This window comes from Pan paniscus, chromosome 19 (assembly GCF_029289425.2).
Source record: "Pan paniscus chromosome 19, NHGRI_mPanPan1-v2.0_pri, whole genome shotgun sequence".
Classification (NCBI taxonomy): Eukaryota; Metazoa; Chordata; class Mammalia; order Primates; family Hominidae; genus Pan; species Pan paniscus.
In genome coordinates, this window is record NC_073268.2 from 34,415,825 (window position 1) to 34,441,323 (window position 25,499).

Here is a 25,499-nt window from a genome sequence, read left to right on the forward strand (position 1 = left end):
GCCTAAAAAAAGTACACACCTGAATTTAAAAACACTTTATTGCTAAAAAATGCTAATGATCATCTGTGCCTTCAGCAAGCCATAGTTGTTTTGCTGGTGGAGGGTTGTACCTTAATGTTGTTGGCTACTGACTGATTAGGGTTGTGGTTGCTGAAGGTGGGTGTGTGCTGTGGCAATTTCTTAAAATAAGACAACAATGAAGTTTGCTGCATCTGTTGACTCTTCCTTTAATGAAGGATTTCTCTGTAGCATGTGATGCTGTTTGATAGCATTTTATCTACAGTAGAACTTCTTTCAAAATTGGAGTCAATTCTTTCAAACCCTACTTGTTGCTTTATCAACTAAGTTTATGTAATAATCTAAATCCTTTGTTGTCATTTCAACAATGCTAATGTCTTCACCGGGGGTAAATTCCATATCAAGAAACTATTTTCTTTGCTTATCCATTAGAAAAAATTTGTCATGCATTCAAGTTTTATCATGAGATTACAGCAATTCAGTCACATCTGCAGGCTCCATTTATAATTCTAGTTTTCTTGCTATTTCCACTATATCTGCAGCTATTTTGTCTACTGAAGTCTTAAAGCTCTCAAAGTCATCCATGAGAGTTGAAATCTCTCAAACTCCTGTTAATGTTGATATTTTGACCTCCTCCCATGAATCACAAATGTTCTTAATGGCATCTAGAATGGTGAATTATTTCCTTCCTTCCTTCCTTCCTTCCTTCCTTCCTTCTTTCCTTCCTTCCTTCCTTCCTTCCTTCCTTCCTTCCTTCCTTCCTTCCTTCCTTCCTTTCGATCTGTCAGTAAGGCAATCTTTACTTTCTGCAGAAAGGGTGCTCAATCACAGATGGAACAATGGCAAGAGAACACCTAAACAAAGGAAAAGCCGACATATTTATCCCTTACACATTTGGGTCGTCCTTACTGTTGGGTCCTGCATCCATTGGCTGGAGCTGGACTTCACACTCTTAAACTGATACCCGATTTGCTAATAGCCTAAAACTTCCCTAAATAGGTAAGTGCAGGGAAGAACAAAGAATGAGAGGAAGTTGCTTACGAAAGGTTTAAGGAAGCAAAAACATTTCCAAATAAGGAAGGGGCATAAGCTATGAGCTAAGACCTGCCTGGACCTGTCCAGACATGCCTGAGTAAGCCAAAGCAACTAACTGGGCTAAACTGTAAGAACTAATAGTTGATAGGAGGCTTTAGAGTAAGGAGCTATTATTCCTAGTGTCTATTATTTTATTTTTAAACCAAGATAACTATAAAGTTCACTTTATAGTTTCCTCTTCAAACTCACTTAATATGTATCGGCTTAGTTGTTTTGATTAACTTCTGGATGTATGGTACAACATAGCACCTAAGGAGTATACTTACTATAATTGTTAAAGAGGTAAGAATTGAGGCTACTTTTTCTTCTTTTTCTGGTTGATGAAATGCCAGCGTAAAAAGGGTAGCCAACTGAACTACAGCATAAGTACCACTCTAATTATTTGGCAGAGTGTCCAGTAAAGGTTCTCCATAATACCACCATACAACTGCTCGGGGATGGATAAGGGTGGACTGATAGGTCAGATCTTGGAGGTGCCTGACTGCACTGCATCCTGTTAAGTCTCCAGGGAACGCCAAATTTTTCCCCTTGTCATTGGAGAAACGAGGTAAAATTGGTTTTGGAAGATGGAGACTGCATGGCCCTTGGGGGCTGACCTGCAGGATGTTGAACTTCAGGAAATAGCAGAGAAAGAGCTTGGCACAATTCATTATTCCAGGCGGTGGAATCTTGAGAAAGAGCTACCATGCACTCCATGTCTACTTGATTTGAGGACCATCCTAGTGGAAAGGGGACAACCTGGGCCTCTGGCCTACTGTGCACACAAGCATAACAGTCACTTTTGCTTAAAGTGCAAATGGAATATTTAATCCATTCTAACCAAGCATTTACATCTTTATACCCTGTTTCAGTGGCACTGGTTTGCCTTAGGTCTCCTATTTCTACTACTGAGACTTTGCTTTTGTCATTTGGCATGAGGCGAGGTGTGGTTTGATTTCATAGATTTGGGAAAAGGGCAGTTGTAGGAGGTGGAGAAGGGAGAACAAAGCACATCTTAAAGAAGGATCCTTTCCAGTGACCTCTGATCCTAAACCATAGAAACGCTCTAAAGTGGGGTTAGAGTTGCTAGTGGTAGGAATAGTAATGGATATAAGCACTGGGTTACACTGGTGGGATTGACAATTGGGGCGGGAGCAATCCCTTTAGTAAGGTGGAGGTATGGCTTTAAGTCGGCACATCCCTCCTCAGAGGTCCAGCCTTGATCCAGATGACATCTACCCACTGAGCATATAAATTCCAACTTGGGGTATCTTGTTACCTCCACCACAAGCAAGATGCAGGGGTGGCAGTGGTCTCCCTGGAGTGGCAGAGGTATTTTTCTGAAGTAGAGAGTTGTCTCTGGCTTTGCAAACCTCCACAAGGTATAACAAGGCAAGCATCAAATGTTATAACCTGTGGTGAATCTGATTTGGTTACACTGATGACAAGATGAGGGATAGTTAGAGGGAAGGAAAGGAAAGGAAAAGATGGAAAGATGAAGCTTTTCTTAGCTTTAATTTGGTAGGGCTTGATCCAGGAACAATGGCTCATGATTCTGATGATAATGGCACTTGCTTGACTCGGGTGTGATGTGTCCATCCCCTTTCCACTGTACTAACAGCAGTCTTGGTGGTTAGCAGCACAAGGTAGGGTCCTTCCCAGGCTGGCTTGAGTTTCCCTTCTTTCCACCCTTTGGTGAGGATGTGGTTCTCAGGCTGGTGTTGGTTTACCGGAAATTCTAAGGGTGGTAGCTGTGCTAAAAGACGGCTCCTGCGGCTTCTCCTTGTATGGTCTGTGCACAGACTCGGCACCGCAGTATGTGAGGATCCTTTACCCCAGGTTGCTGGCTGGTTTCTTTCTGCATTGCTGAGAGTTTGGGTTTATTCGTCACACCAGGTGGGTCTCGGTCCCTTACCCCTGAGGCCACCGCAAGAGGCGGCGGGGCGCCTCCTCATGAGAAAGGACCAGAGACCAACACCAGAGGAGAATGTATCCCCATATGGGCCACCAAAATTGTTAGAAATACCAAAATTGTTAGAAATAGATAATTGGTGCCAAGAAGAAAAATCAGCATGGATAAAAAAGATCTCTCAGCAAGGCTATCTTTACTTTCTGCAGAAAGGATGCTCAATCACAGATGGAACAGTGGCAAGAGCACCTAGAATGGTGAATTATTTATAAAAGATTTTCAATTTGCTTTGCCCAGATCCATCAAAGGAATCACTATCTACGGAAGCTATAGCCTTATGAAATGTATTTCTTAAGTAAAAAGACTTGAACGTCAAAATGACTGACTCCTTGATCCATGGGCTGCAGAACGGATATTGTGTTATTAGGAATGAAAACAACATTCATCTCCTTGTACATCTCCATCAGAGCTCTTGGTTAACCAGGCGCATCTCAATGAACAGTAATATTTTGAAAGGAATCTTTTTTTCTGAGCAGTAGGTCTCCACAGTGTGATTAAAATATTCAGTAAACCATGCCACAAACATATCTACTGTTATCTAGGCTTTGCTGTTTCCTTTATAGAGCACAGGCAGAGTAGATTTGGCATAATTCTTAAGGGCTAGGATTTTTGGAATGGTCAATGAGCACTGGTTTCAACTGAAAGTCACCAGCTGCACTAGCCTCTAAGAAGAGAGTCTGCTAGGCCTTTGAAGCTTTGAAGCCAGGCATTGACTTCTCTCAGAAATAAGGCTGTTTGCTTTCTTATGACTTGTGTCTTTGTGGGAGTAGTGCTCTTAATTTCCTTCAATAACTTTTCCTTGCATTCACAACTTGGCTAACTGGAGCAAGGGGCCCAGCTTTCAGCCACCTCTTGGCTTTCAACATGCCTTCCTTACTAAGATTAATCATTTCTAGCTTTTGATTTAAAGTGAGAGATATGTGACTCTTCCTTTCACTTGCACACAATTAATAACCCTTTCTAGGGTTATTAATTGGCCTAATTTTAATATTGTTGTATCTCAGGAAATAGGGATGCTTAAAGCATTCCCCTATATAGTAAATATTTCATTAACTTCTCTCCTTTTCTTCATTTATAAACAACGCATTAAGAATTTTCTTTGCATGTGTATTTTTTAATTTACTAATACTTTTATTTCTATGGAATAAAAATTTCAGGAATGGCTTGCCTGGCTGAAGCACGTATGCATTTTTCATTTAAGTAGATATATCCAGAATGCTTTGCAAAGATACAACTATTAAATTTTCACCAGGAATGTTTGAGAAATGTTTTTCTTCTATTCATATCAGTGATAGGTATTATCATTAAAAACTATTTTTGGTCACCTATTGAGTATATAGTGATTCCATGAATTGTGTGTTCATATCTTTCGCCCATATTTTGGGGGGTGGGGGTGCTTATATAGAGTCCTGCCATCAGAGAAAGGAGAGTCTAGCTCAGTGCCAGCCACAGTACTTGTTGACTGTGACTGTGGTGTATGTACTTCATCTCATTGAGTCATTTGGAAGTTTTATTTTGGTATTTGCTATTTATGTCCATAGTTATCCTTGTCCTAACCCAGGTGTCTTCTTGGGGGTACTCCCAGAACTTTCATAGTCATCATCTCTGCACACCCACTGTCCTTTACACACAGGTATTTAGGAATACTCATCATCTTTCCTCTGGCCACAGGAGTGAAAGGGAGTATCTTCAGGCCCATCTACCTACACCCTACCTTCTATAGCTGCTACTCTTTCTCTTTAGTGCCATGTTGGATTTAGCACTTCTCTATGAAGCTTGTAGTCTCTCAGCTACACCTAGAAAATGAAGTGTAAGTGCCTGCTGTTCTTAAATTTCCTCTCAACCTACCTGGAATTTCCAGGGGTATCAATAATGTTGCCCTCAATCTCCAACCACGATTGGAGCTCAGGAATGGGAGATCAGGTGCTAACTCTGACTTAGGGACCCAGACAACCTCTAAACTCTAGTCACACACACTCCAACCTCCTTCTCTCTTCAGCTGGTCACAATTTCCCATTGATAGAATAACTGCTTTGATGCCATATTTTGCATTCTTCTTTACTTTATGATTCTCCATTATTTCTTAAGAGCCCAGCATTTTCCATTTAAAGTCTGGGCTTTTAGAACTTTTGTCTCAGCTGCTGGTTAAAAAGATACATTCGAGGCTGGATGTGGTGGCTCACACCTGTAATCCCAGGGCTTTGGGAGGCCAAGGTGGGAAGATCTCTTGAGCCGGGAGATCAAGAACAGCCTGGGCAACATAGTGGGACTCTGTTTCTAAAAAATTTAAAAATTAGCCAGGCATGGTGGTACATGCCTGTAGTCTTAGCTATTTGGGAGGCTGAGGTTGGGGGATTACTTGAACCCAGAAGGTAGAGGCTGTAGTGAGGTATGATGATGCCGCTGCATTCTAGCCTGGGTGATAGAGTGAGGCTCTGTCTCTCACAGGCGCAATCTCCCTCTCTCTCTCTCTCTATATATATATATAATATTATATATATAATTATATATTATATATGTGTATTATATATAATTATATATTATATATGTATATTCTATATTTATATATACATACATTATATATGCATATATAATATACATATATATTATATATATTTATACATACATATATAATATATAATAATATATTATATATTATATATAGAGTGCCTCATGTATATTTATATATTAAATATGTATAAATATATGGTTATATATAAAATATATATAAATATATGGTTATATATAAAATATATACATATATAGTTATATATATGCATGTGTGTGTATAAGACATATACATAGTCATTATGTTATGCATTTTGGGGCTTTGTTCCCAGAGATATATTCCATTCAGAAACTCATCTAACTTCTTTTTTTGAGACTCTATCTTTCCTCTGAAGGGGTTAAAATATGCTATTCTGGCATATTGACTAAGTTAAAGACACTTGAAAAGCAACAGATATGAGAAGATCACTTGACCTTCGTGCTGTTTCTTCAAAGCAGAAGACGAAATTCCCCTGTGAAAGTAACTCTCCCTATACTATAAGGAAAGGCATAATTGTTATCTTCAAGGATGAGAAGTTGAGACCAACAGAATACTGTACAGACCTTGTTAGAATAACTCTTATAAGACTCCCCACATAATTTAATCACATTTTCACGGTTTACTGTTCTTTGTCCAATCCAGTACATAAGTAACTGGCTCTAACTGCTTCTTTGGGTCTTCATTTCCTTAAGAGGACTCCTGTGCCATATAAAACTTGTAACTAAATTTGTATGGTTTTCTCCTGTTATTCTATCTTCTGTCAGTTTAATGCTCAGACCCAGCAGGAATCCTACGAGGATGGAAGTGTAGTTTTTCTGCCCCTGCACTTTCAATATCAGCATATAACTACTGCTTGAATGATGGGAAGAAAAGCAAAGAATGAAAGCAAACCTCAATTAATTGCTCTAAATATTATCCCACTATGTTTGTTACAGCACACGAATTGGTGTTAAATTGGCCAACAGAGAATAGTTGTCCTTCAGGCATTTTACCAGGGAGTAAAACTTTGACACTTGTCACTCAATATTTATTACAAGCTCTGTTAAAAGAAGCAATATTCAATAAGGATTAACTGAAAGACACATAGACATTTCAGATTTTATAAAATATATTCCTGACTTCATTTAAATTAGCAGGAATCTAAGAACCTAGATTGCAATATATCGGTTCTTTTAAGAATTGCTTTTTCTGAATTGCAGTCCAGTGTGGCATCGTTTGCCTACATTTGAAGTAACTATAAGAAACTGCCCTAAAAAAGTCATTGTTTAATTTATTACAAGCCCATCATGAAAGATTTTCACTTCAGCACATAAGGGCCCCTTTATAAAGAGAAGCTCCTAACTATAATTTGAACCCCAAATTTCTGTGCTTCTTAGCACTTGTTTGTAATTATCTTATAAACATTCTTAATAGTGTGTTTGGTCATGTTTCCCTTTTCACATTCACTGCTAGGAAGCTTAGATCCAAACTTGTAAACAACTCACAATGACTATTTAGGTCATTATGTTATGCATTTTTGGGCTTTGTTCCCAGCTTCATTTACTATCCCCTCTCTTATTTTTTTCTTCTTTCATCCTACTTTTAGTTTACATTTTGTTGTTGCATCTTATCTATTCTTGCAGGCTTACTTAAATTCTTTCTGGACATGGAGATACAAACAAATAAATATAAGGTTCATAAACAAATATATTTCAGTAAAGTTTGTATCTATTTTGTAGATATGGGGTTTCACCATGTTGTCCAGGCTGGTCTCAAACTCCTGGGCTCAAGTAATCCACCAGCCTCAGCCTCCTAAAGTGCTGGGATTACAGGTGTGAGCCACAGTGTCTGGCCAAGAAGCAATTATTTAAATGTCTTAACCCACCTTCCCGTGGTCACAATGTAGGAAGAGTTCAGCGAACATCTGCCTCCGCATGTCAGCTTTTATGACCTCCCGAAATTCATCTGCAGAGTGGCAAAGGTGCTTAAGGAGTTCCTCAAACATTTCACTCTTCAAGTCTTTAATATGTGAAGAGATGTACTACAGGGGAAAAAAAAGAGGATAAACGATTGACTTAAAACCATGCTCTACTTGGATTTTCCCCAGGATTCAACCAATGTGCATGAAATACATTGGCTGTAAAATGTTTCCATATGATTTGCTTATCACTTAGATGAAGCATGTTCATGCTAGCTGCTGTAAAAGCTGTGATGCAGAGAGAGGTAACTAATGCAGTCCCCAATACCACACATCAGTAGGACTAGATATTTTTGGAGCAATTTCCCTCTATATCACATCAACATTATATAGGGCAGACTTTCCTCACAGTATGAAATAGCAGTAGTTGCCTGTAAAATGCTACCTGCAAATTAAAAGCTCTAAAAATTGAATGCAGTTTTTCTATGGTATATGGTATATAAAAGCTTGTGTATTGCAAGACTGGCTGCATTTAATTACTGGAGTGTAAGCGACAAGGATCATGGGTGGCTTTTTGTTTTTTGATATTGCAATAAGATATCCTTTGTCTATGATCTTCTTTTAAAGTATAGGGACTGAAAACGTCTATACTCTTCGGCCATTTCTCTTGATCCCTGTTGAGTAGATTCCCAGAAGTGGAATTTCTAGCTTAGAGGATTAATGCACCTGAATATTTTGTAGGTTTGACATGGGGCTTGCCCACTTTTGCACTCCTATGACTAATGCATGAGTGATTATTTCTTCTCAGCCTCACCATCAGTGTATATTGGCATCTGGGTTTTTGCCAATTTGATAGGTCAGGAACGAATTACATTCTTGGTCTACACTTTAAGAGATAGAAGGTATCCTGTGATAGAGAGAAGTGATCAAGCACTGCAAGAGTCTCTGAGTGCACTCCTTTTAAAGTGTGAGCTCGGCCGGGCACGGTGGCTCACGCCTGTAATCCCAGCACTTTGGGAGGCCGAGGCGGGCGGATCACAAGGTCAGGAGATCGAGACCATCCTGGCTAACACGGTGAAACCCCATCTCTACCAAAAATACAAAAAATTAGCCGGGCGTGGTGGCGGGCGCCTGCAGTCCCAGCAACTCGGGAAGCTGAGGCAGGAGAATGGCGTGAACCCGAGAGGCGGAGCTTGCAGTGAGCCGAGATGGCGCCACAGCACTCCAGCCTGGGCGAGAGTGCGAGACTCCGTCTCAAAAAAAAAAAAAAAAGTGTGAGCTCAGCTCACAGCCGATGATTTCCTCCCCTGCCTCACGCACAGAGGTAGCCAAAGTTATACTGCATGACCCCACTTCCATAGCCATAAATGATTGAACCAGGGGGAACACTTAAGGCCATTCAGATTCTCTCCACTAGGAATTGGGGATTAGAACTGAGTAACAGCCAGTTAATCTGAGTGGGCCTGAATTTGTGAATGTGTAGTTGAGGCAAAACTTTACCTCTACTCTCTTAGGGTCTTTGGCTGGGCCTGAGAATTAAATTGACATAAGATAGGTTAGCAGGAGAAAGGCATAAAGATTTAATATAAATTTTATGTGACATAGGAGCTGTCATAAAGAAATGAAGATCCAAAGAAATGGCAAAAACTACATGCTTTTATTAATATATTGAGTTGAACAAAGAGAGGCAATTGTGGAAAAGTAACTAAATTATGTTGGGAAACTAAAAGGAAGATAATAATTATTTTAACAAGGTCTGTTTGTACAGAATTCTCTCAGCTAAGACTCCCAGTTGAATAATGTTTCCTTTCTCCTGTTACAGGGAGGACATCTTTTACATGGGAGATTTTAACTTCCTATTTTCCAGAAGAAAAAGAGATTAGAATGCCCTTCTTTTATCTATTTTTCAAGTGCCTTTAGCTGAAAGTAATCCTTATGCCAAAGTGGAACGTTTCGGGGTAGCATATTTTGCCACCCTTCAAATGTAAATTTAAGAGTTTTAGGGTGGCCAGATTCCTCCATGTGAACTGAGACTGCCGGGAAAGTCTGTTATGGAGAGAAACAGATGAAATGCAAAGCAGAGAGAAACAGTCTTAACACTTTCCAAGTCCTTGTTCTAGTCTCTTCCTGAAGCCCTTGGATTGTGCACATTTCATATTCAGTTGTACATATTCAGCTCAGGTTGGTTTCTGGTTCTTGTAATTAGCATGTATTTAACATGGTTTGTAAAAATCATGTTCCACTTTAGTAATTTGTTTAAAATGGAACATGTTTTTGGCATATTTCATTGACATATAATTTTTATTTTTATTTTTTTAGAGACAGGGTCTCACTCTGTTGCCCAAGCTGGAGTGCAATGGTGCAGTGGCACAATCATGGCTCACTGCAGCCTTGGTCACAAGACTCAAGTGATCCTCCTACCTCAGCCTCCTGAGTTGCTGGGACTACAGGTATGAGCCACCACACCTGGCTAATTAAAAAAAAAATGTGTGTGTGTAGAGATAGGGTCTCACTATGTTGGCCAAACTGGTCTCAAACTCCTGGGCTCAGGTCATCTTCCTGCTTCAGCCTCTCAAAGTACTGAAATTACAGGCATGAGCCACTGTACCCAGCATCATTATCATTATTCTTGATGGATCAATGCACACAGTTAAGTTCTTAGCTGTTACCATGGGAACAAGCAGAGTAGTGGAAGTGGTTAAGAACTCACTCTGAAGCCTGTCTGGGCTCAACTCCCTGTTCTCATATCCGTTCATTTGTGAAATGGGTATCACAGTAGTAGTTACCTCACTGAGTTATGGTATGTACGATCTGGGTGTTTCACGTAGTAAGTTCTCTTCAGCCATTGTGTTTGTCTACTCTTGAGGTAGGTAACAAATTGGTCAAGAACATCTTCTTCATTAAATAAACAGTCCTCTTAGCTGATAAACAACTTTAGAAGGAGAAAACCCAACAAGATCAGCGGTTCTCAAAGTGTGATCCCTAGACCAACAGCATCAGCATCATCTGAGAACTTGTCCGAACTGCAAATTTTTAGGCCCCACCCCATATTTACTGAATCAGAAATTCTGGGAGTAGGGCCCAACAATCTATAATTTAACAAGCCTCCCTGGTGATTCTGATGCTTGTTAAAGTTTGAGAACCACTGAACTACATGATCTGGGGTATCTGGTCCTAATTAGTCCCGTATCCTAAGATCCTGTTGTTTGATCCTTAATGACTTTTTACTTGACTAGTAGGTATTTTTCTATATTACTCATAAGTCAGAATTATTGAATAATTGACCTTTTCTGGCAACAATGTAGCTCAATCCTCTAATGCTGAAAAAAAAATTGGTATTTGGAAGAACACCAATTTTAAATTAAGTATCTGGGAATTGACTTCAAAGCCATATGAGCTTTCTGGCTGTGGGAATGCTATTGAATCAATAATTAGTTTTAAAAGGTTTAGGCAGGAGGATCACTTGAGGCCAAGAGCTTGAGGCCAGCCTGAGCAACATAGGAAGACCTCATCTCTACAAAAGATTTAAAAATTTAGCCAAGAGTGGTGGTGCACGCTTGTAGTGCCACTCAGGAGGCTGAGGTGGGAGGATCACTTGAACCCAGTAGTTCAAGGTTTCAGTGAGCTATGATCACATCACTCCAGCCCAGGCAACAGAGCGGGACCCTGTTTCAAAAAAAAAAAAAAAGAATTAGTTAAAAAACCTTTCTCTGGGCTGGGCGCAGTGGCTTACGCCTGTAATCCCAGCACTTGGGAGGCCGAGGTGGGCGGATCACCTGAGGTCAGGAGTTCAAGACCATCCTGGCCAACATGGTGAAACCTCATCTCTACTAAAAATAAAAAATTAGCCAGGCATAATGGTGGGTGCCTGTAATCCCAGCTACTCAGGAGGCTGAGGCAGGAGAATTGCTTGAACCCGGGAGGCAGAGGTTGCAATGAGCCGAGATTGCACCATCTCACTCCAGCCTGGGCAACAGAGCGAGCGAGACTCCGTCTCAAAACAAACAAACAAACCAACCTTTTTCTGAGAGACACTTCTGGATTTTTCATCCCTGAAAGTTCTGACGGAAAAAAAAAATATTCTGGAGCTATAGTCTGTCGGTTTTCTGAGTTAGCATATTCTGATTGTTCTGTAAGTTTAGGCTAGCTGGCATAAAGACTAACAGTTGGCGATATCAACTACAAATCAAATTCCAGATAATTACAGAAGTTTGCCAATGTCTCCTGTAAAAACAGAAAAAGGTGAAAATCGATGGGAGCCTTTGTGTTTTCATACCTTTCCAAGGAATGATTGCTTAATTTAAGAATATAATTACCAATATCCTTCAGTTAATATCTCTGTGAGATGTTAAACATTTGAACTATACTTAGTCAAGTTATCTCTATGTGCTAAGTCCCAATGTAATGAATTCTGGGATTTTCCTTTCTGACTCAATGCTGAGAATGTGGTAAATATCACATTTAATAGCTATTATAAGATTCTATAGCTCTGGGCCAGTGGGATTCATACTTATTTAATTGTAGACATACTGAAGAGTTGATGAAGTGGGTGATATAAGAGCAATAGGAAGAAAACTATGTTTGGAAACTATCTATCTTAGGTATTAACTTCCAAACGGTATTTGTAAGCCCTGGTAGTATACGAGGAATGCAAACAAGGAGTACAGAATATTGAAGTACTCAGGTTATATTTGTTATCTATCACTGAAGAAATGGTGTGTTCCTATAGCCTGTGGGCAGAAAATTAGCTTTCCAGTTTTAGGGAGGAAACTTTAAAAAGAAAAAAAAGATTAGTGCTAATTATATACAGACAGCCCCTGACTTATGATGGTTCAATTTAACAATTTTTCCACTTTATGATGACACAAAAGTGATATGCATTCAGTAGAAACTGTACTTTGAGTACCTATACAACAATTCTGTTTTTCACTTTCAGTATAATATTTAATAAATTACATGAGCTACTCAACACCTCATTATAAAATAAGCTTTTTGTTAGATGATTTTGCGACTGTAGGCTAATATAAGTGTTCTGAGCACATTTAAGATGGGCTAGGCTAAACTGTGATGTTCAGTAGGTTAGATGAATTAAATGCATTTTTTACTTAGATATTTTCAACGTACAATGAATTTACCAGGATGTAATCCCATCATAAGTCAAAGAGCATCTGTACTTAACAAAGTAGTAACATACTTTTAACTCTTCTGATTTTTCAAAACTTTGCTTAACAAATGAATTGAACAAAGGCCACATTTATTATCTAGTAATAATAAAAATGACAAATTAAAAATGTGCCTCTGATGGTGAACGATAGCTTAGGTAATGTTATAAGCTAAGTTTTACTCCCTAAAATTAATATGTTGACAGCCTAACCCTCGGTATCTCAAAATATAACTGTATTTGGAGATAGGGTCTTTAAAGAGGTAATTAAATTAAAATGAGGTCAATAGGGTGGGCTCTAATCTGACTAGTGTTCTTAAAGAAGAGGAAATTTGGACTTAAAGACATGTACAGAGTGTACAGACTATGAAGACAAGGGCAAAAATCAGCCATCTACAAGCCAATGAGAGAGGCCCTCAGAAGAAACCAACCCTGCCAACACCTTGTCTCAGCCTTCTAACTTCCACAGTTGTGAGGAATTAAATTTCGGTTGTTTAAACCTCTCAATCTGTGGTACTTTGGTATGGCAGCACTAGCAAACTAATACAGCCAATAAGGATTTGTTGATCAGGCAGGTCCTTGATTTATGTTTCCTATAGTTGAAGACTGCCTAGGAAGAGACACATCCAATTGGAGGGTAGTTCACCTATTTTCCCGGCTTAAAATTCTCTCATTTCTCCCTAAGGTTTTCTCATATATTTTCACAACATACTTGCCTCAACCTTGCCAAAAGCTGTGATTATTTTTTCTGTCTTTCCATGCTACAGCTCAAAGCACATAAAAAACAAAATGAGCAAAACAAGCAAAAAATACAAGATACAGATGAACTAGAGACAGAATAGAAAGCCATTCAGATAAATATCATTGTAAGAAAAATGCACAGCCTGGATTTAGTAGAGTATATTAAAGGAAAGACAGAATCTTTGGGTACAGTTGACGAAGCCTTTCTCTTTAAAATTTAAACTTGGAGCCACATCAGTTTGAAGGCCTCAGATTGTATGACTGATATTAAACAATCCCATAAGGAAGTGACCATCTCAGAGTGGACCACCACTGAGCAAGAACAGAATGGGTCCCAAAAAAGAGAATCCAGGCAGAGGCATGGCCCTTATTCCTCCTGGCTAAGGGATACAACAGTTCCTCCGTGTAGCAGAATCAAAAGTCAATATCTGAATCCCATACTTTCTAGTATTTGTAGTTTTGCATATAATTATTCTTAAACCCATTATATGATTCAGGAGTGGACCTCAGACTGCTTGAGGCCCAGGTCTACTGAAGAATGAACCTGGGAAACTGACCTTTGCTTTATATAGTCTCATAGTAAAGAAGAATGTATTGGGTGTTTTCACTTGCCCCTGGTAAGCAGGTAGACGTGGGGCTAGAGTCGCCACAATAATCAGGTGGGCAGTAAGGTCTGGACAGCATGTAAGTATAGCCAAGTAAACTCCTCAAATCGAGTGACCAAGTGCCTCACTTTGCCTGGAACCAAAAACCTGGTTTTAACACAGAAAGTTTCATGTTCCAGAAAACTCCTCAGTCCCAGGCAAGCCAGGATGGCTTGACACCCTATACCTCAATGCATGCCGATGGTATAATCCCTGTGGAGACCTTTGGGAGACTTCTGTTTGGACGTATGCTGTATCGTATCCTGCTTTACATAACAAACTGTCTATACCTGTATCCTTTGCCATAAAAGAAACGTCACAGCCTTTAGCTGTGTCTGCAGCATCTTTCTGTCATCATTCCATTGGGACAACCACACCTAATAAAGTATATAGAGAGTTCATATTCTATGGTATACATGTGAAGAAGTTCAGAATATGCCACCCCCAAATATGCTACTTTGCCATAAGAATTATTCTGAGCTAAAGGTGCCTAAAAAAAAAAAAAAAAAAAAAAAAGACTGGTGTGGCTGGGCATGGTGGCTCACGCCTGTAATGCCAGCACTTTGGGAGTCTGAGGTGGGCAAATCACGAGGTCAGGAGATTGAGACCATCCTGGCTAACACGGTGAAACCCCGTCTCTACTAAAAATACAAAAATTAGCCAGGCGTGGTGGCAAGCGCCTGTAGTTCCAACTACTTGGGAGGCTGAGGCAGGAGAATGGCGTGAACCTGGGAGGCAGAGCTTGCAGTGAGCTGAGATTGTGCCACTGCACTCCAGCCTGGGCAACAGAGCGAGACTCCATCTCAAAAAAAAAAAAAAAAGGTACAAGGAAATCATTCTGACCTCCTTTTGTTTTTTAAAAGCAGAAGATGAAATTTTCTTGTGAAAGATGCCTCCTGCTGGGCATAGCGGTTCAAATCTGAAATCCCAGAACTCTGGGAGACTGAAGTAGGAGGATCACTTGAGGTCAGGAGTTTGAGACCAGCCTGGGCAACATAGCAAGATCCCATTTCTACAAAAAAATTAAAACACAAAAGAAAGATGCCCTCTCTATACTAGAAGGAAAGCAATATTCTTATCATCAAGGATGGGAAGTTGAAACCAAGAGAATTCTGTATGGACCTTGTTAGAACAATAAAATGAGAGGAACATGTACAACTAAAAAAGCCCAGGAAATAAAAGAGAACTCTCCTACCTAAAAAGTTAATAAAATTTTTAATAACTACATTATTGACGTTTGAATAAAACAAATATACTTTTATAGTGGTTTTCTTTTGCTGGTAAACAAATTAACCAACTAGATAATGAAATGAAAGAGTAGATCCTCTGTCAGATTAAATGATGGGAATTTCAGAAAGGATCTGCCTAACAACACCTGCATACTCTTGGCCTGAACACAAGACAATGCAGCTTGTTTTTCTAATGGAAGTCCACTGAAATCTAAGGGATAAGACTTCTATGTCTTTTCTTTCTTTCTTTTTTTTTTATTATACTTTAAGTTTTAGGGTACATGTGCACATTGTGCAGGTTAGTTACATATGTATACATGTGCCATGCTGGTGCGCTGCACCCACTAACTTGTCATCTAGCATTAGGTATATCTCCCAATGCTATCCCTCCCCACTCCCCCCTCCCCACCACAGTCCCCATAGTGTGATATTCCCCTTCCTGTGTCCATGTGATCTCATTGTTCAATTCCCACCTATGAGTGAGAATATGCGGTGTTTGGTTTTTTGTTCTTGCGATAGTTTACTGAGAATGATGGTTTCCAGTTTCATCCATGTCCCTACAAAGGACATGAACTCATCATTTTTTATGGCTGCATAGTATTCCATGGTGTATATGTGCCACATTTTCTTAATCCAGTCTATCATTGTTGGACATTTGGGTTGGTTCCAAGTCTTTGCTATTGTGAATAATGCCGCAATAAACATACGTGTGCATGTGTCTTTATAGCAGCATGATTTATAGTCCTTTGGGTATATACCCAGTAATGGGATGGCTGGGTCAAATGGTATGTCTAGTTCTAGATCCCTGAGGAATCGCCACACTGACTTCCACAATGGTTGAACTAGTTTACAGTCCCACCAACAGTGTAAAAGTGTTCCTATTTCTCCACGTCCTCTCCAGCACCTGTTGTTTCTTGACTTTTTGATTGCCATTCTAACTGGTGTGAGATGGTATCTCATTGTGGTTTTGATTTGCATTTCTCTGATGGCCAGTGATGATGAGCATTTTTTCACGTGTCTTTTGGCTGCATAAATGTCTTCTTTTGAGAAGTGTCTGTTCATACCCTTTGCCCACTTTTTGATGGGTTTGTTTGTTTTTTTCTTGTAAATTTGTTTGAGTTCATTGTAGATTCTGGATATTAGCCCTTTGTCAGATGAGTAGGTTGCGAAAATTTTCTCCCATTTTGTAGGTTGCCTGTTCACTCTGATGGTAGTTTCTTTTGCTGTGCAGAAGCTCTTTAGTTTAATTAGATCCCATTTGTCAATTTTGGCTTTTGTTGCCATTGCTTTTGGTGTTTTAGACATGAAGTCCTTGCCCATGCCTATGTCCTGAATGGTAATGCCTAGGTTTTCTTCTAGGGTTTTTATGGTTTTAGGTCTAACGTTTAAGTCTTTAATCTGTCTTGAATTAATTTTTGTATAAGGTGTAAGGAAGGGATCCAGTTTCAGCTTTCTACATACGGCTAGCCAGTTTTCCCAGCACCATTTATTAAATAGGGAATCCTTTCCCCATTTCTTGTTTTTCTCAGGTTTGTCAAAGATCAGATAGTTGTAGATATGCGGCGTTATTTCTGAGGGCTCTGTTCTGTTCCATTGATCTATATCTCTGTTTTGGTACCAGTACCACGCTGTTTTGCTTACTGTAGCCTTGTAGTATAGTTTGAAGTCAGGTAGCATGATGCCTCCAGCTTTGTTCTTTTGGCTTAGGATTGACTTGGCGATGCAGGCTCTTTTTTGGTTCCATATGAACTTTAAAGTAGTTTTTTCCAATTCTGTGAAGAAAGTCATTGGTAGCTTGATGGGGATGGCATTGAATCTGTAAATTACCTTGGGCAGTATGGCCATTTTCACGATATTGATTCTTCCTACCCATGAGCATGGAATGTTCTTCCATTTGTTTATATCCTCTTTTATTTCATTGAGCAGTGGTTTGTAGTTCTCCTTGAAGAGGTCCTTCACATCCCTTGTAAGCTGGATTCCTAAGTATTTTATTCTCTTTGAAGCAATTGTGAATGGGAGTTCACTCATGATTTGGCTCTCTTTTTGTCTGTTATTGGTGTATAAGAATGCTTGTTATTTTTGCACATTGATTTTGTATCCTGAGACTTTGCTGAAGTTGCTTATCAGCTTAAGGAGATTTTGGGCTGAGACAATGGGGTTTTCTAGATATACAATCATGTCATCTGCAAACAGGGACAATTTGACTTCCTCTTTTCCTAATTGAATACCCTTTATTTCCTTCTCCTGCCTAATTGCCCTGGCCAGAACTTCCAACACTATGTTGAATAGGAGCGGTGAGAGAGGGCATCCCTGTCTTATGCCAGTTTTCAGAGGGAATGCTTCCAGTTTTTGCCCATTCAGTATGATATTGGCTGTGGGTTTGTCATAGATAGCTCTTATTATTTTCAGATACGTCCCATCAGTACCTAATTTATTGAGAGTTTTTAGCATGAAGGGTTGTTGAATTTTGTCAAAGGCCTTTTCTGCATCTATTGAGATAATCATGTGGTTTTTGTCTTCAGTTCTGTTTATATGCTGGATTACATTTATTGATTTGCGTATATTGAACCAGCCTTGCATCCCAGGGAGAAAGCTCACTTGATCATGGTGGATAAGCTTTTTGATGTGTTGCTGGATTCGGTTTGCCAGTATTTTATTCAGGATTTTTGCATCAATGTTCATCAAGGATATTGGTCTAAAATTCTCTTTTTTTGTTGTCTCTGCCCTGTCTCTGTCTCTTTTTTTGCTGTCTCTGTCTTTGGTATCAGGATGATGCTGGCCTCATAAAATGAGTTAGGGAGGATTCCCTCTTTTTCTATTGATTGGAATAGTTTCAGAAGGAATGGTACCAGTTCCTCCTTGTACCTCTGGTAGAATTTGGCTGTGAATCCATCTGGTCCTGGACTCTTTTTGGTTGGTAAGCTATTGATTATTGCCACAATTTCAGATCCTGTTTTTGGTCTATTCAGTGATTCAACTTCTTCCTGGTTTAGTCTTGGGAGAGTGTATGTGTTGAGGAATTTATCCATTTCTTCTAGATTTTCTAGTTTATTTGCGTAGAGGTGTTTGTAGTATTCTCTGATGGTAGTTTGTATTTCTGTGGGATCGGTGGTGATATCCCCTTTATCATTTTTTATTGCGTCTATTTGATTCTTCTCTCATTTTTTCTTTATTAGTCTTGCTAGTGCTCTATCAATTTTGTTGATCCTTTCAAAAAACTAGCTCCTGGATTCATTAATTTTTTGAAGGGTTTTTTGTGTCTCTATTTCCTTCAGTTCTGCTCTGATTTTAGTTATTTCTTGCCTTCTGCTAGCTTTTGAATGTGTTTGCTCTTGCTTTTCTAGTTCTTTTAATTGTGATGTTAGGGTGTCAATTTTGGATCTTTCCTGCTTTCTCTTGTGGGCATTTAGTGCTATAAATTTCCCTCTACACACTGCGTTGAATGTGTCCCAGAGATTCTGGTATGTTGTGTCTTTGTTCTCGTTGGTTTCAAAGAACATCTTTATTTCTGCCTTCATTTCGTTATGTACCCAGTAGTCATTCAGGAGCAGGTTGTTCAGTTTCCATGTAGTTGAGTGGTTTTGAGTGAGTTTCTTAATCCTGAGTTCTAGTTTGATTGCACTGTGCAGTCCGAGAGATAGTTTGTTATAATTTCTGTTCTTTTACATTTGCTAGTGTTCTGATAATTTAAAACAAACCTGATATAGTCCTAAAACATATTTCTAAACACTTGACTTATAAAACAAAACAAAATAAACCAGTATATTCTACCTTTTAAATTGTTTCCGTCAGTATATGAATTTTGAAAACATTGTTCTTAAGGTTCTTTCTGAAGTAAGGAAACAAAGTGGAAGGTGGAAGAAAATTAAAACTCACGACCACCAGATGAGTTTCCTACACTTAACCCACCCTGCTGAAGTCTCACTTTTCTTCTGCTATGCATCCCTCAGCAGCAATGAATATACTAGTTTATAATGTTTGCATCTGTTCATTGCCGTCTGTTCATTGCTTTGTAATTGTATGTGTGTGTTTGTGTGCACGTGCTTGTGTGCGTGCCTGCGTGTGTCCTTAATTTGTTAATATTTTGATCCTCTCCTTCTCTGGTTCTACCCTAGTCCAATCCAGTATGTCTGTGCACACGTGTGTCTCCAACCCTCAGACGGGGAAATAAATTCCTGCATATACCTACAGACACACTCCCATACAACAATGCATTATTGTATTGAGTAAATATTTTTTATTTTCTTAATAACTAAGAGACCAGAAGTAAACATTCTAAAGTAGTTACTTTGGGTCTTCATTTACTATGATAAAACAGATGAAAAGTGAGAGAGGTCACAGTCAACAAAGAGATTATCACCTGTTCATTTATCCATCAGAAAACAGATATGCTAGGAAAATGGTAGGAATATGAAGGCATCTGTGACATTCATTCTCTCCATTTCTCTTTTTCTCAATATTAATTATTACTCAGTGACTCAGTTTTCTCCATACTCCATCCTGAGTACTAATTACATTGCTCTTTACAAATGATCTGAGGGGCAATTGTATGACATAGTATCTCCACTAGGCGGCACCTGTGTGTAACATCTCTACTTCAAGCCCAACATTTATTATTACATTATCTTCCAGTTTCGTTAAATGAGTACTGATAAGATAGCTTTAAAGCAATCTCTTTGATAGCAAGTGCTCCAAACACTACTTCTATGTCATATGGGATGGCCCAATGATTTGTTGGTGAGATAACTAAAAACTTTCAATAAATATTTCTATGTAAGAAATACTTTCTTGTTTCTGTTCAGGTAACAGCTCTTCTTTATAATGAAAGTGTCTGATTGTGTGCTGTTTGCACTTCAAGAAGAGAAAGTGGGAAATTTCAGGAAAACTAATATTAATTAGCTCAAGCCATCCATTAAAACAAAATTATATTTGTTTATATATATAAAATAAATAATGTATATCACTCCATTTTCTCATTTGTGTGTTGTTTTATATACATGTATTATATATATTTATATATAAATATTTAATAAACATTATATTATATATAACAACACACAAATACATGCTCATATTTTATATAAATGTAAAAATATTTATATAATATATTTACATATAATATATATCATATTTATTAAATATTTATATGCTATATATATAAAAAATGACACAAAGGAGAAAATGGGGTAAGGGTGATATATACCTAATAGTACTTATATAAAGTCATTAGCATTCTATATAATACCTTTGTAGATGGAGTTCTAACCTAACTTTCCTCTCTTATTTCTCATCCTTCCCCAGTCATATTCCTCACATCCTAGTAAAAAAAAAAATTATTTCCTATCATGTAGACAAACCATACTCTTTCAGACCTTTATGTCTTTTTACATGTTGTTCCTTCCTGGAAAGCCTTTCTGCTTTTCCTACATCTGTCCAGCTACATACATATTAAGACCCAGCTATATATATTATCTGAGACATCTTGGCTCACCTACTCTGTTAATGTTCCTCCTCTGACATGCTGATATCTTCTAGTGTAACCTTTATTACAATAATTTGTAATTATTTGCCTGTTTGTCTCCTCACTTACCTCTGTAACCCCAACAGCTGGCATACACATTAAAAAGTGACCACAGTGGGGTCCAAAAAATTTAATTGCATTGCTTCAGAGTCACCTTATTGGAAGGTCAGGCTTGAGCCTGCTGTGGAGGATGAGAGTCAATTGCCATCACATGAAAGATGAATTCATATTATCTTGGGATGTCTCTTCACAGGGTCTCAGAGTATAATTATAAACAAGACTACATACTACAGACTTTAAGAATAGTGCATATGTGGGCCAGGCACAGTGGCTCACACCTGTAATCCCATCACTTAGGGAGGCCGAGGCGGGTGGGTCACCTGAGGTCAGGAGTTTGAGACCAGCCTGGCCAACTTGGCCTCTACTAAAAATACAAAAATTAGCTGTGCATGGTGGCACACGCCTGTAATCCCAGCTACTCGGGAGGCTGAGGCAGGAGAATTGCTTGAACCTGGAAGGCGGAGGTTGCAGTGAATCGAGATCATGCCATTGCATTCCAGCCTGGGCAACAGAGAGAGACTCTGTCTCAAAAAAAAAAAAGAAAAAAAAAAAAGAATAGTGCATAGGTAAAATCCAACTTAAACTAAGCCTAAAGAAGGAAAATATTCATAGAAATAACAATTATAACACAATTTTTAACTAAATAGAGACTATGCCAAAAAGAAATCTGTACTCTAATATTCTTTGCAGTATTATTCACAATAGCCAATATATGGAACCATCTAAGTATTCATTAACAATGAGTAGATTAAATGTGGTGTATATACACAATGGAATATAATTTGGCCTTGAAAAAGAAGGAAATGCTGTCATTTGTGACAACATGGATAAACTTGGAAGACATTATGCTAAGTGAAATAAGCCAAGTACAGAAAGACAAATACAACACGATCTCACATATGTAAAATCTTGAAAAATGATGTGAGATGATGAATATGTTAATTAGCTTGATTTAATCATTCTACATTTTATATATATAAACATCCCGTTGTACATAAATACACGTATTATAATTTGTCAATTAAAAATGTTGATAAAAATAAACTAAATAGAGGCGCTGAATAATAGATGAAGAACAAAAGCACAACTGAGAATTAAAAGACTGATTTTAGGAATTCTTCTAAAATATGCATGACTGAGGCTTATTCTAGAAACAGAGGGATGGGCTGGGCACGGTGGCTCACGCCTGTAATCCTAGCACTTTGGGAGGCCGAAGTGTGTGGATCACCTGAGGTCAGGAGTTCGAGACCGGCCTGGCCAATATGGGAAAACCCCGTCTCTACTAAAAATACAAAAATTAGCCAGGTGTGATGGCAGGCACTTGTAATCCCAGCTACTCATGATGCTGAGGCTGGAGAATTGCTTGAACCAGGAAGGCGGAGGTTGCAGTGAGCTGAGATCACACCACTGCACTCCAGCCTGGGCGACAAGAGTGAAACTCCATCTCAAAAAAAAAAAAAAGAAAGAGAGGGAGAGAGGGATGGTTCAATATTTGGGAATTTGTTGATATAATTCATTATATTAATAGAATAAATCAATATAATCATATGATTACTCAATAAATAAAATAAGCCTTTTGATAATACTCAAAATCAATTTTTGCTTTAAAAACACTCAATTAAATTAAGCATAGAGGGAAATTCTTCAACTTGGTATTTATCAGAATGTTCATTATAAATAAGAGCAAACATATTTATTGAATAAATAAATGAATAAATGGATGGAATAAAACAGAATACAAAGCCCAGGCATGCTTACAAAGACTGCATTTGTTCCAGAGGCACTTTCCTCTTCTCTTCCTCTCTTACTCTAACAGGAGGAATCAGAAGAGTCACCAGAAAAGAAAATGTCAAGCCTCTAAACTGAAGATTCAAAGTGAAAACAAACTGGTGTCAGGCTAGGAAGAAAGTCAAGAAAGCATCCATACCATATCAGAATAAATAGAAATTAGGGCAGGATCATTCAAGCACAAGGACTACAAAAAGAAGTAACATAGGATTGTGGCAACTGTGCAAACAACACAGGGAGAATAAAAGCAAATAGATAAACTCAATCTAGCAAAAAATAGCTAAAAAACAAAAAAAGTTCCTCGCCATTGCTTTAAGCTATAGAACAACTTAATAGGAACACAGATTCAATATGACAAGAACTCAAAGACAAGCTGATGCAACAGCAGAATGAGATAAAAGGGTAGAGTTTAGGTGTAAGCAGCCAAATTGAGCATCAAAATTTAAAAGTGCAAGCATCATAAAATGGAATTATTGACAGAGAGAAAGGTTTAGATTATCACAGTGAATTCAGGTGAAAAGACAAGAAAATTAATAAAATTAGAAAGAACAAATCTAATCCTACATAAGGATATTTAGTTTCCCTAATGTAGGCAGTCCAAAAATAGAATATAAGATGTATTCAAAGACATGAGAAAATGTTCCTGAAATGAAAAAAAACAATAAAAATCAAAAGATCACACCATATTCAATACATTTTTAAAACAAAATGCTCTATACCAAGACAATTCTACTTAAACTCTTTAACTTTGAAGATGAACTTCAAGGTATCCCAGCTAACAACCAAGTCACCTACAAAATAAGCAATAGGAAGACACTGACTTTTCTGTTTTCTGTTTTCTTTTTTTCCAGTGTTTTAATAACAGAACATAGAACAATGCCTGGCAATCAATAAAATATTTTTTGAACTAATTAAAATGAATGAAGAAAAAAAAAACACTGACATCAGACTTCTCCACAACATTCAATACCAGGAAACAATTAAGCAATGTTTATGTTGTTTTAGGTGAAAAAAAAAGTGACCCAATTACAGTATACCATTCAAGGTATGGTTTAGGTATAAAGGCACTGTGTAGGCAGACATTCTCAATATATAAGAACTCAGAAAATATAGCACCCATGTGATCTTCTTTAAAAAACTACAATAAATTCAGCCAAGTAAGAGATGAATCAAAATAAATAATTTGGGAATAGCAAAACACATTGTAAAAGGACAGGAAATGAGCCTTGGATCCATTTAAATATTGAATTAAGATTAATCAACTATGGCAATTGTAATTACAGAAAAGAAGGTGAATAGTGTAAATCTGGATAAAATAAAAATTATAAAATAACTAAAACTGGGAAATAGACAAAAAGAAAGATATGAGAAAATATTAAATACTCTCATCTTTTATAGTAGGATATCAATTGTTATTTCCAAAATTAAAATATGTGGTTTTAAAAAATGACTGCACTCTTTTGTGATATATATTGCTATAGAGATATACAGATATGTATAGTTATTTCTTAGAATGTCTTTAGAATAAATTTTGTGAAGGTATGTTTAATTTCGGTAATTCCCTTATTTTCACTTTAGTGTCTTTTTCCTCTGTTGGAGTCAAGTACAATTATATTTTTATTTTCTAAGTAATCAAATGCTTGTAACTATTTATGGTCATCTACTTGCTATGTACCCATCTATCTGTAGTGGCGTAGTATATAAACCTGTTTTGATGTTCACCTAAGAAATTAATGATGATTTAAAAATTCTCATCTTTGCACTTTTATGTGTTGTTTGGATTCTTTTTAATGGTCCTGTATCACTTTTACAACATTGAATAATCTTCCTTAGAAAAATATGCCAAAGTAACAAGATTTAATTCTGGGTGATGGTAATATGCATATTGTTATTCTATCTTTTGTGTGGTTTTTTGTTTGGTTGGTTTTTGGATTTATTATTTTTTTCTTTTTTTGAGACACGTTCTCGCTCTGTCACCCAGGCTGTAGTGCAGTGGCATGATCACGGCTCACTACAGCTGCAACCTCCCGAGCTCAAGCGGTACTCCCACCTCAACCTCTTGAGTAGCTGGGACTAAAGGTGCGTGCCATTGTGCCAAGCTAATTTTTAAATTTTTTGTAGAGACAGGTCTTCCTATGTTGCCCAGGCTGGTCTCAAACTCCTGGGGCTCAAGAGATCCTCCCACCTAGGCGTCCCAAAGTGCTGGGATTATAGGTATGAGCCACTGTGGCTGGCTGTTATTCTATTGTTTTGTATTTATCTGTGTTTCAGAAATTCCTCATCCTATCTCATTTAAAAGTTTTAAGATTATAATTTCTCATCTGAGTACACATTTAGTAGCATTCCATAAAATTAGATATAAGATTTTGATCCAAAAGTTATTAAGGAGAGTTTTTTAAATATTTTCAAATGGTTGGACTTAATTTTTAAGTTTATTATTTTCCAATTGTATTACATAATAAGAAAAGAATATACCATGTCATATTTCTACCTTTTGGAACTTATAAGGCATTCTTCGTGGCCTATTGTTGATGAATTTTGACCAAAATTTTATGAAAATTGGAAGAGGGTCACTGTAAGGATTAAAGTTCAATATACACATATAATGAGTTATTGATATTAATAGGTTCTTTATATTGTTATTTGTTTCTTACCTCTTCAGTTTATCAAAGACTTTTAAAAAGTTTTACTACCTCACACCATAGACAAAAATTAACTCAAAGTGGATCAAAGACTTAAACAGACATAAATGTAAAAGCTAAAACTATAAAACTCTCAGAAGAAAACACAGGAATATATGACCTTGAATTAGGCAATGGTTTTTTGATATGACATCAAAAGCAAAATCA

At 37.8% G+C, this 25,499-nt stretch overlaps 1 protein-coding gene across 7 annotated transcripts in view; it reads right to left on the bottom strand.

Annotated features, from left to right (window-relative positions):
* The window catches only part of EFCAB5 (EF-hand calcium binding domain 5), a 185,242-nt gene that overhangs the window by 73,192 nt on the left and 86,551 nt on the right, over positions 1 to 25,499 (bottom strand). For all 7 annotated transcript variants that reach the window (XM_034942144.3, XM_055101352.2, XM_063599154.1 and 4 more), the window contains one exon: positions 7,474 to 7,629. In XM_034942144.3, the coding sequence (XP_034798035.2) occupies positions 7,474 to 7,629 (156 nt within the window). The remainder of the gene's footprint in view (positions 1 to 7,473; positions 7,630 to 25,499) is intronic.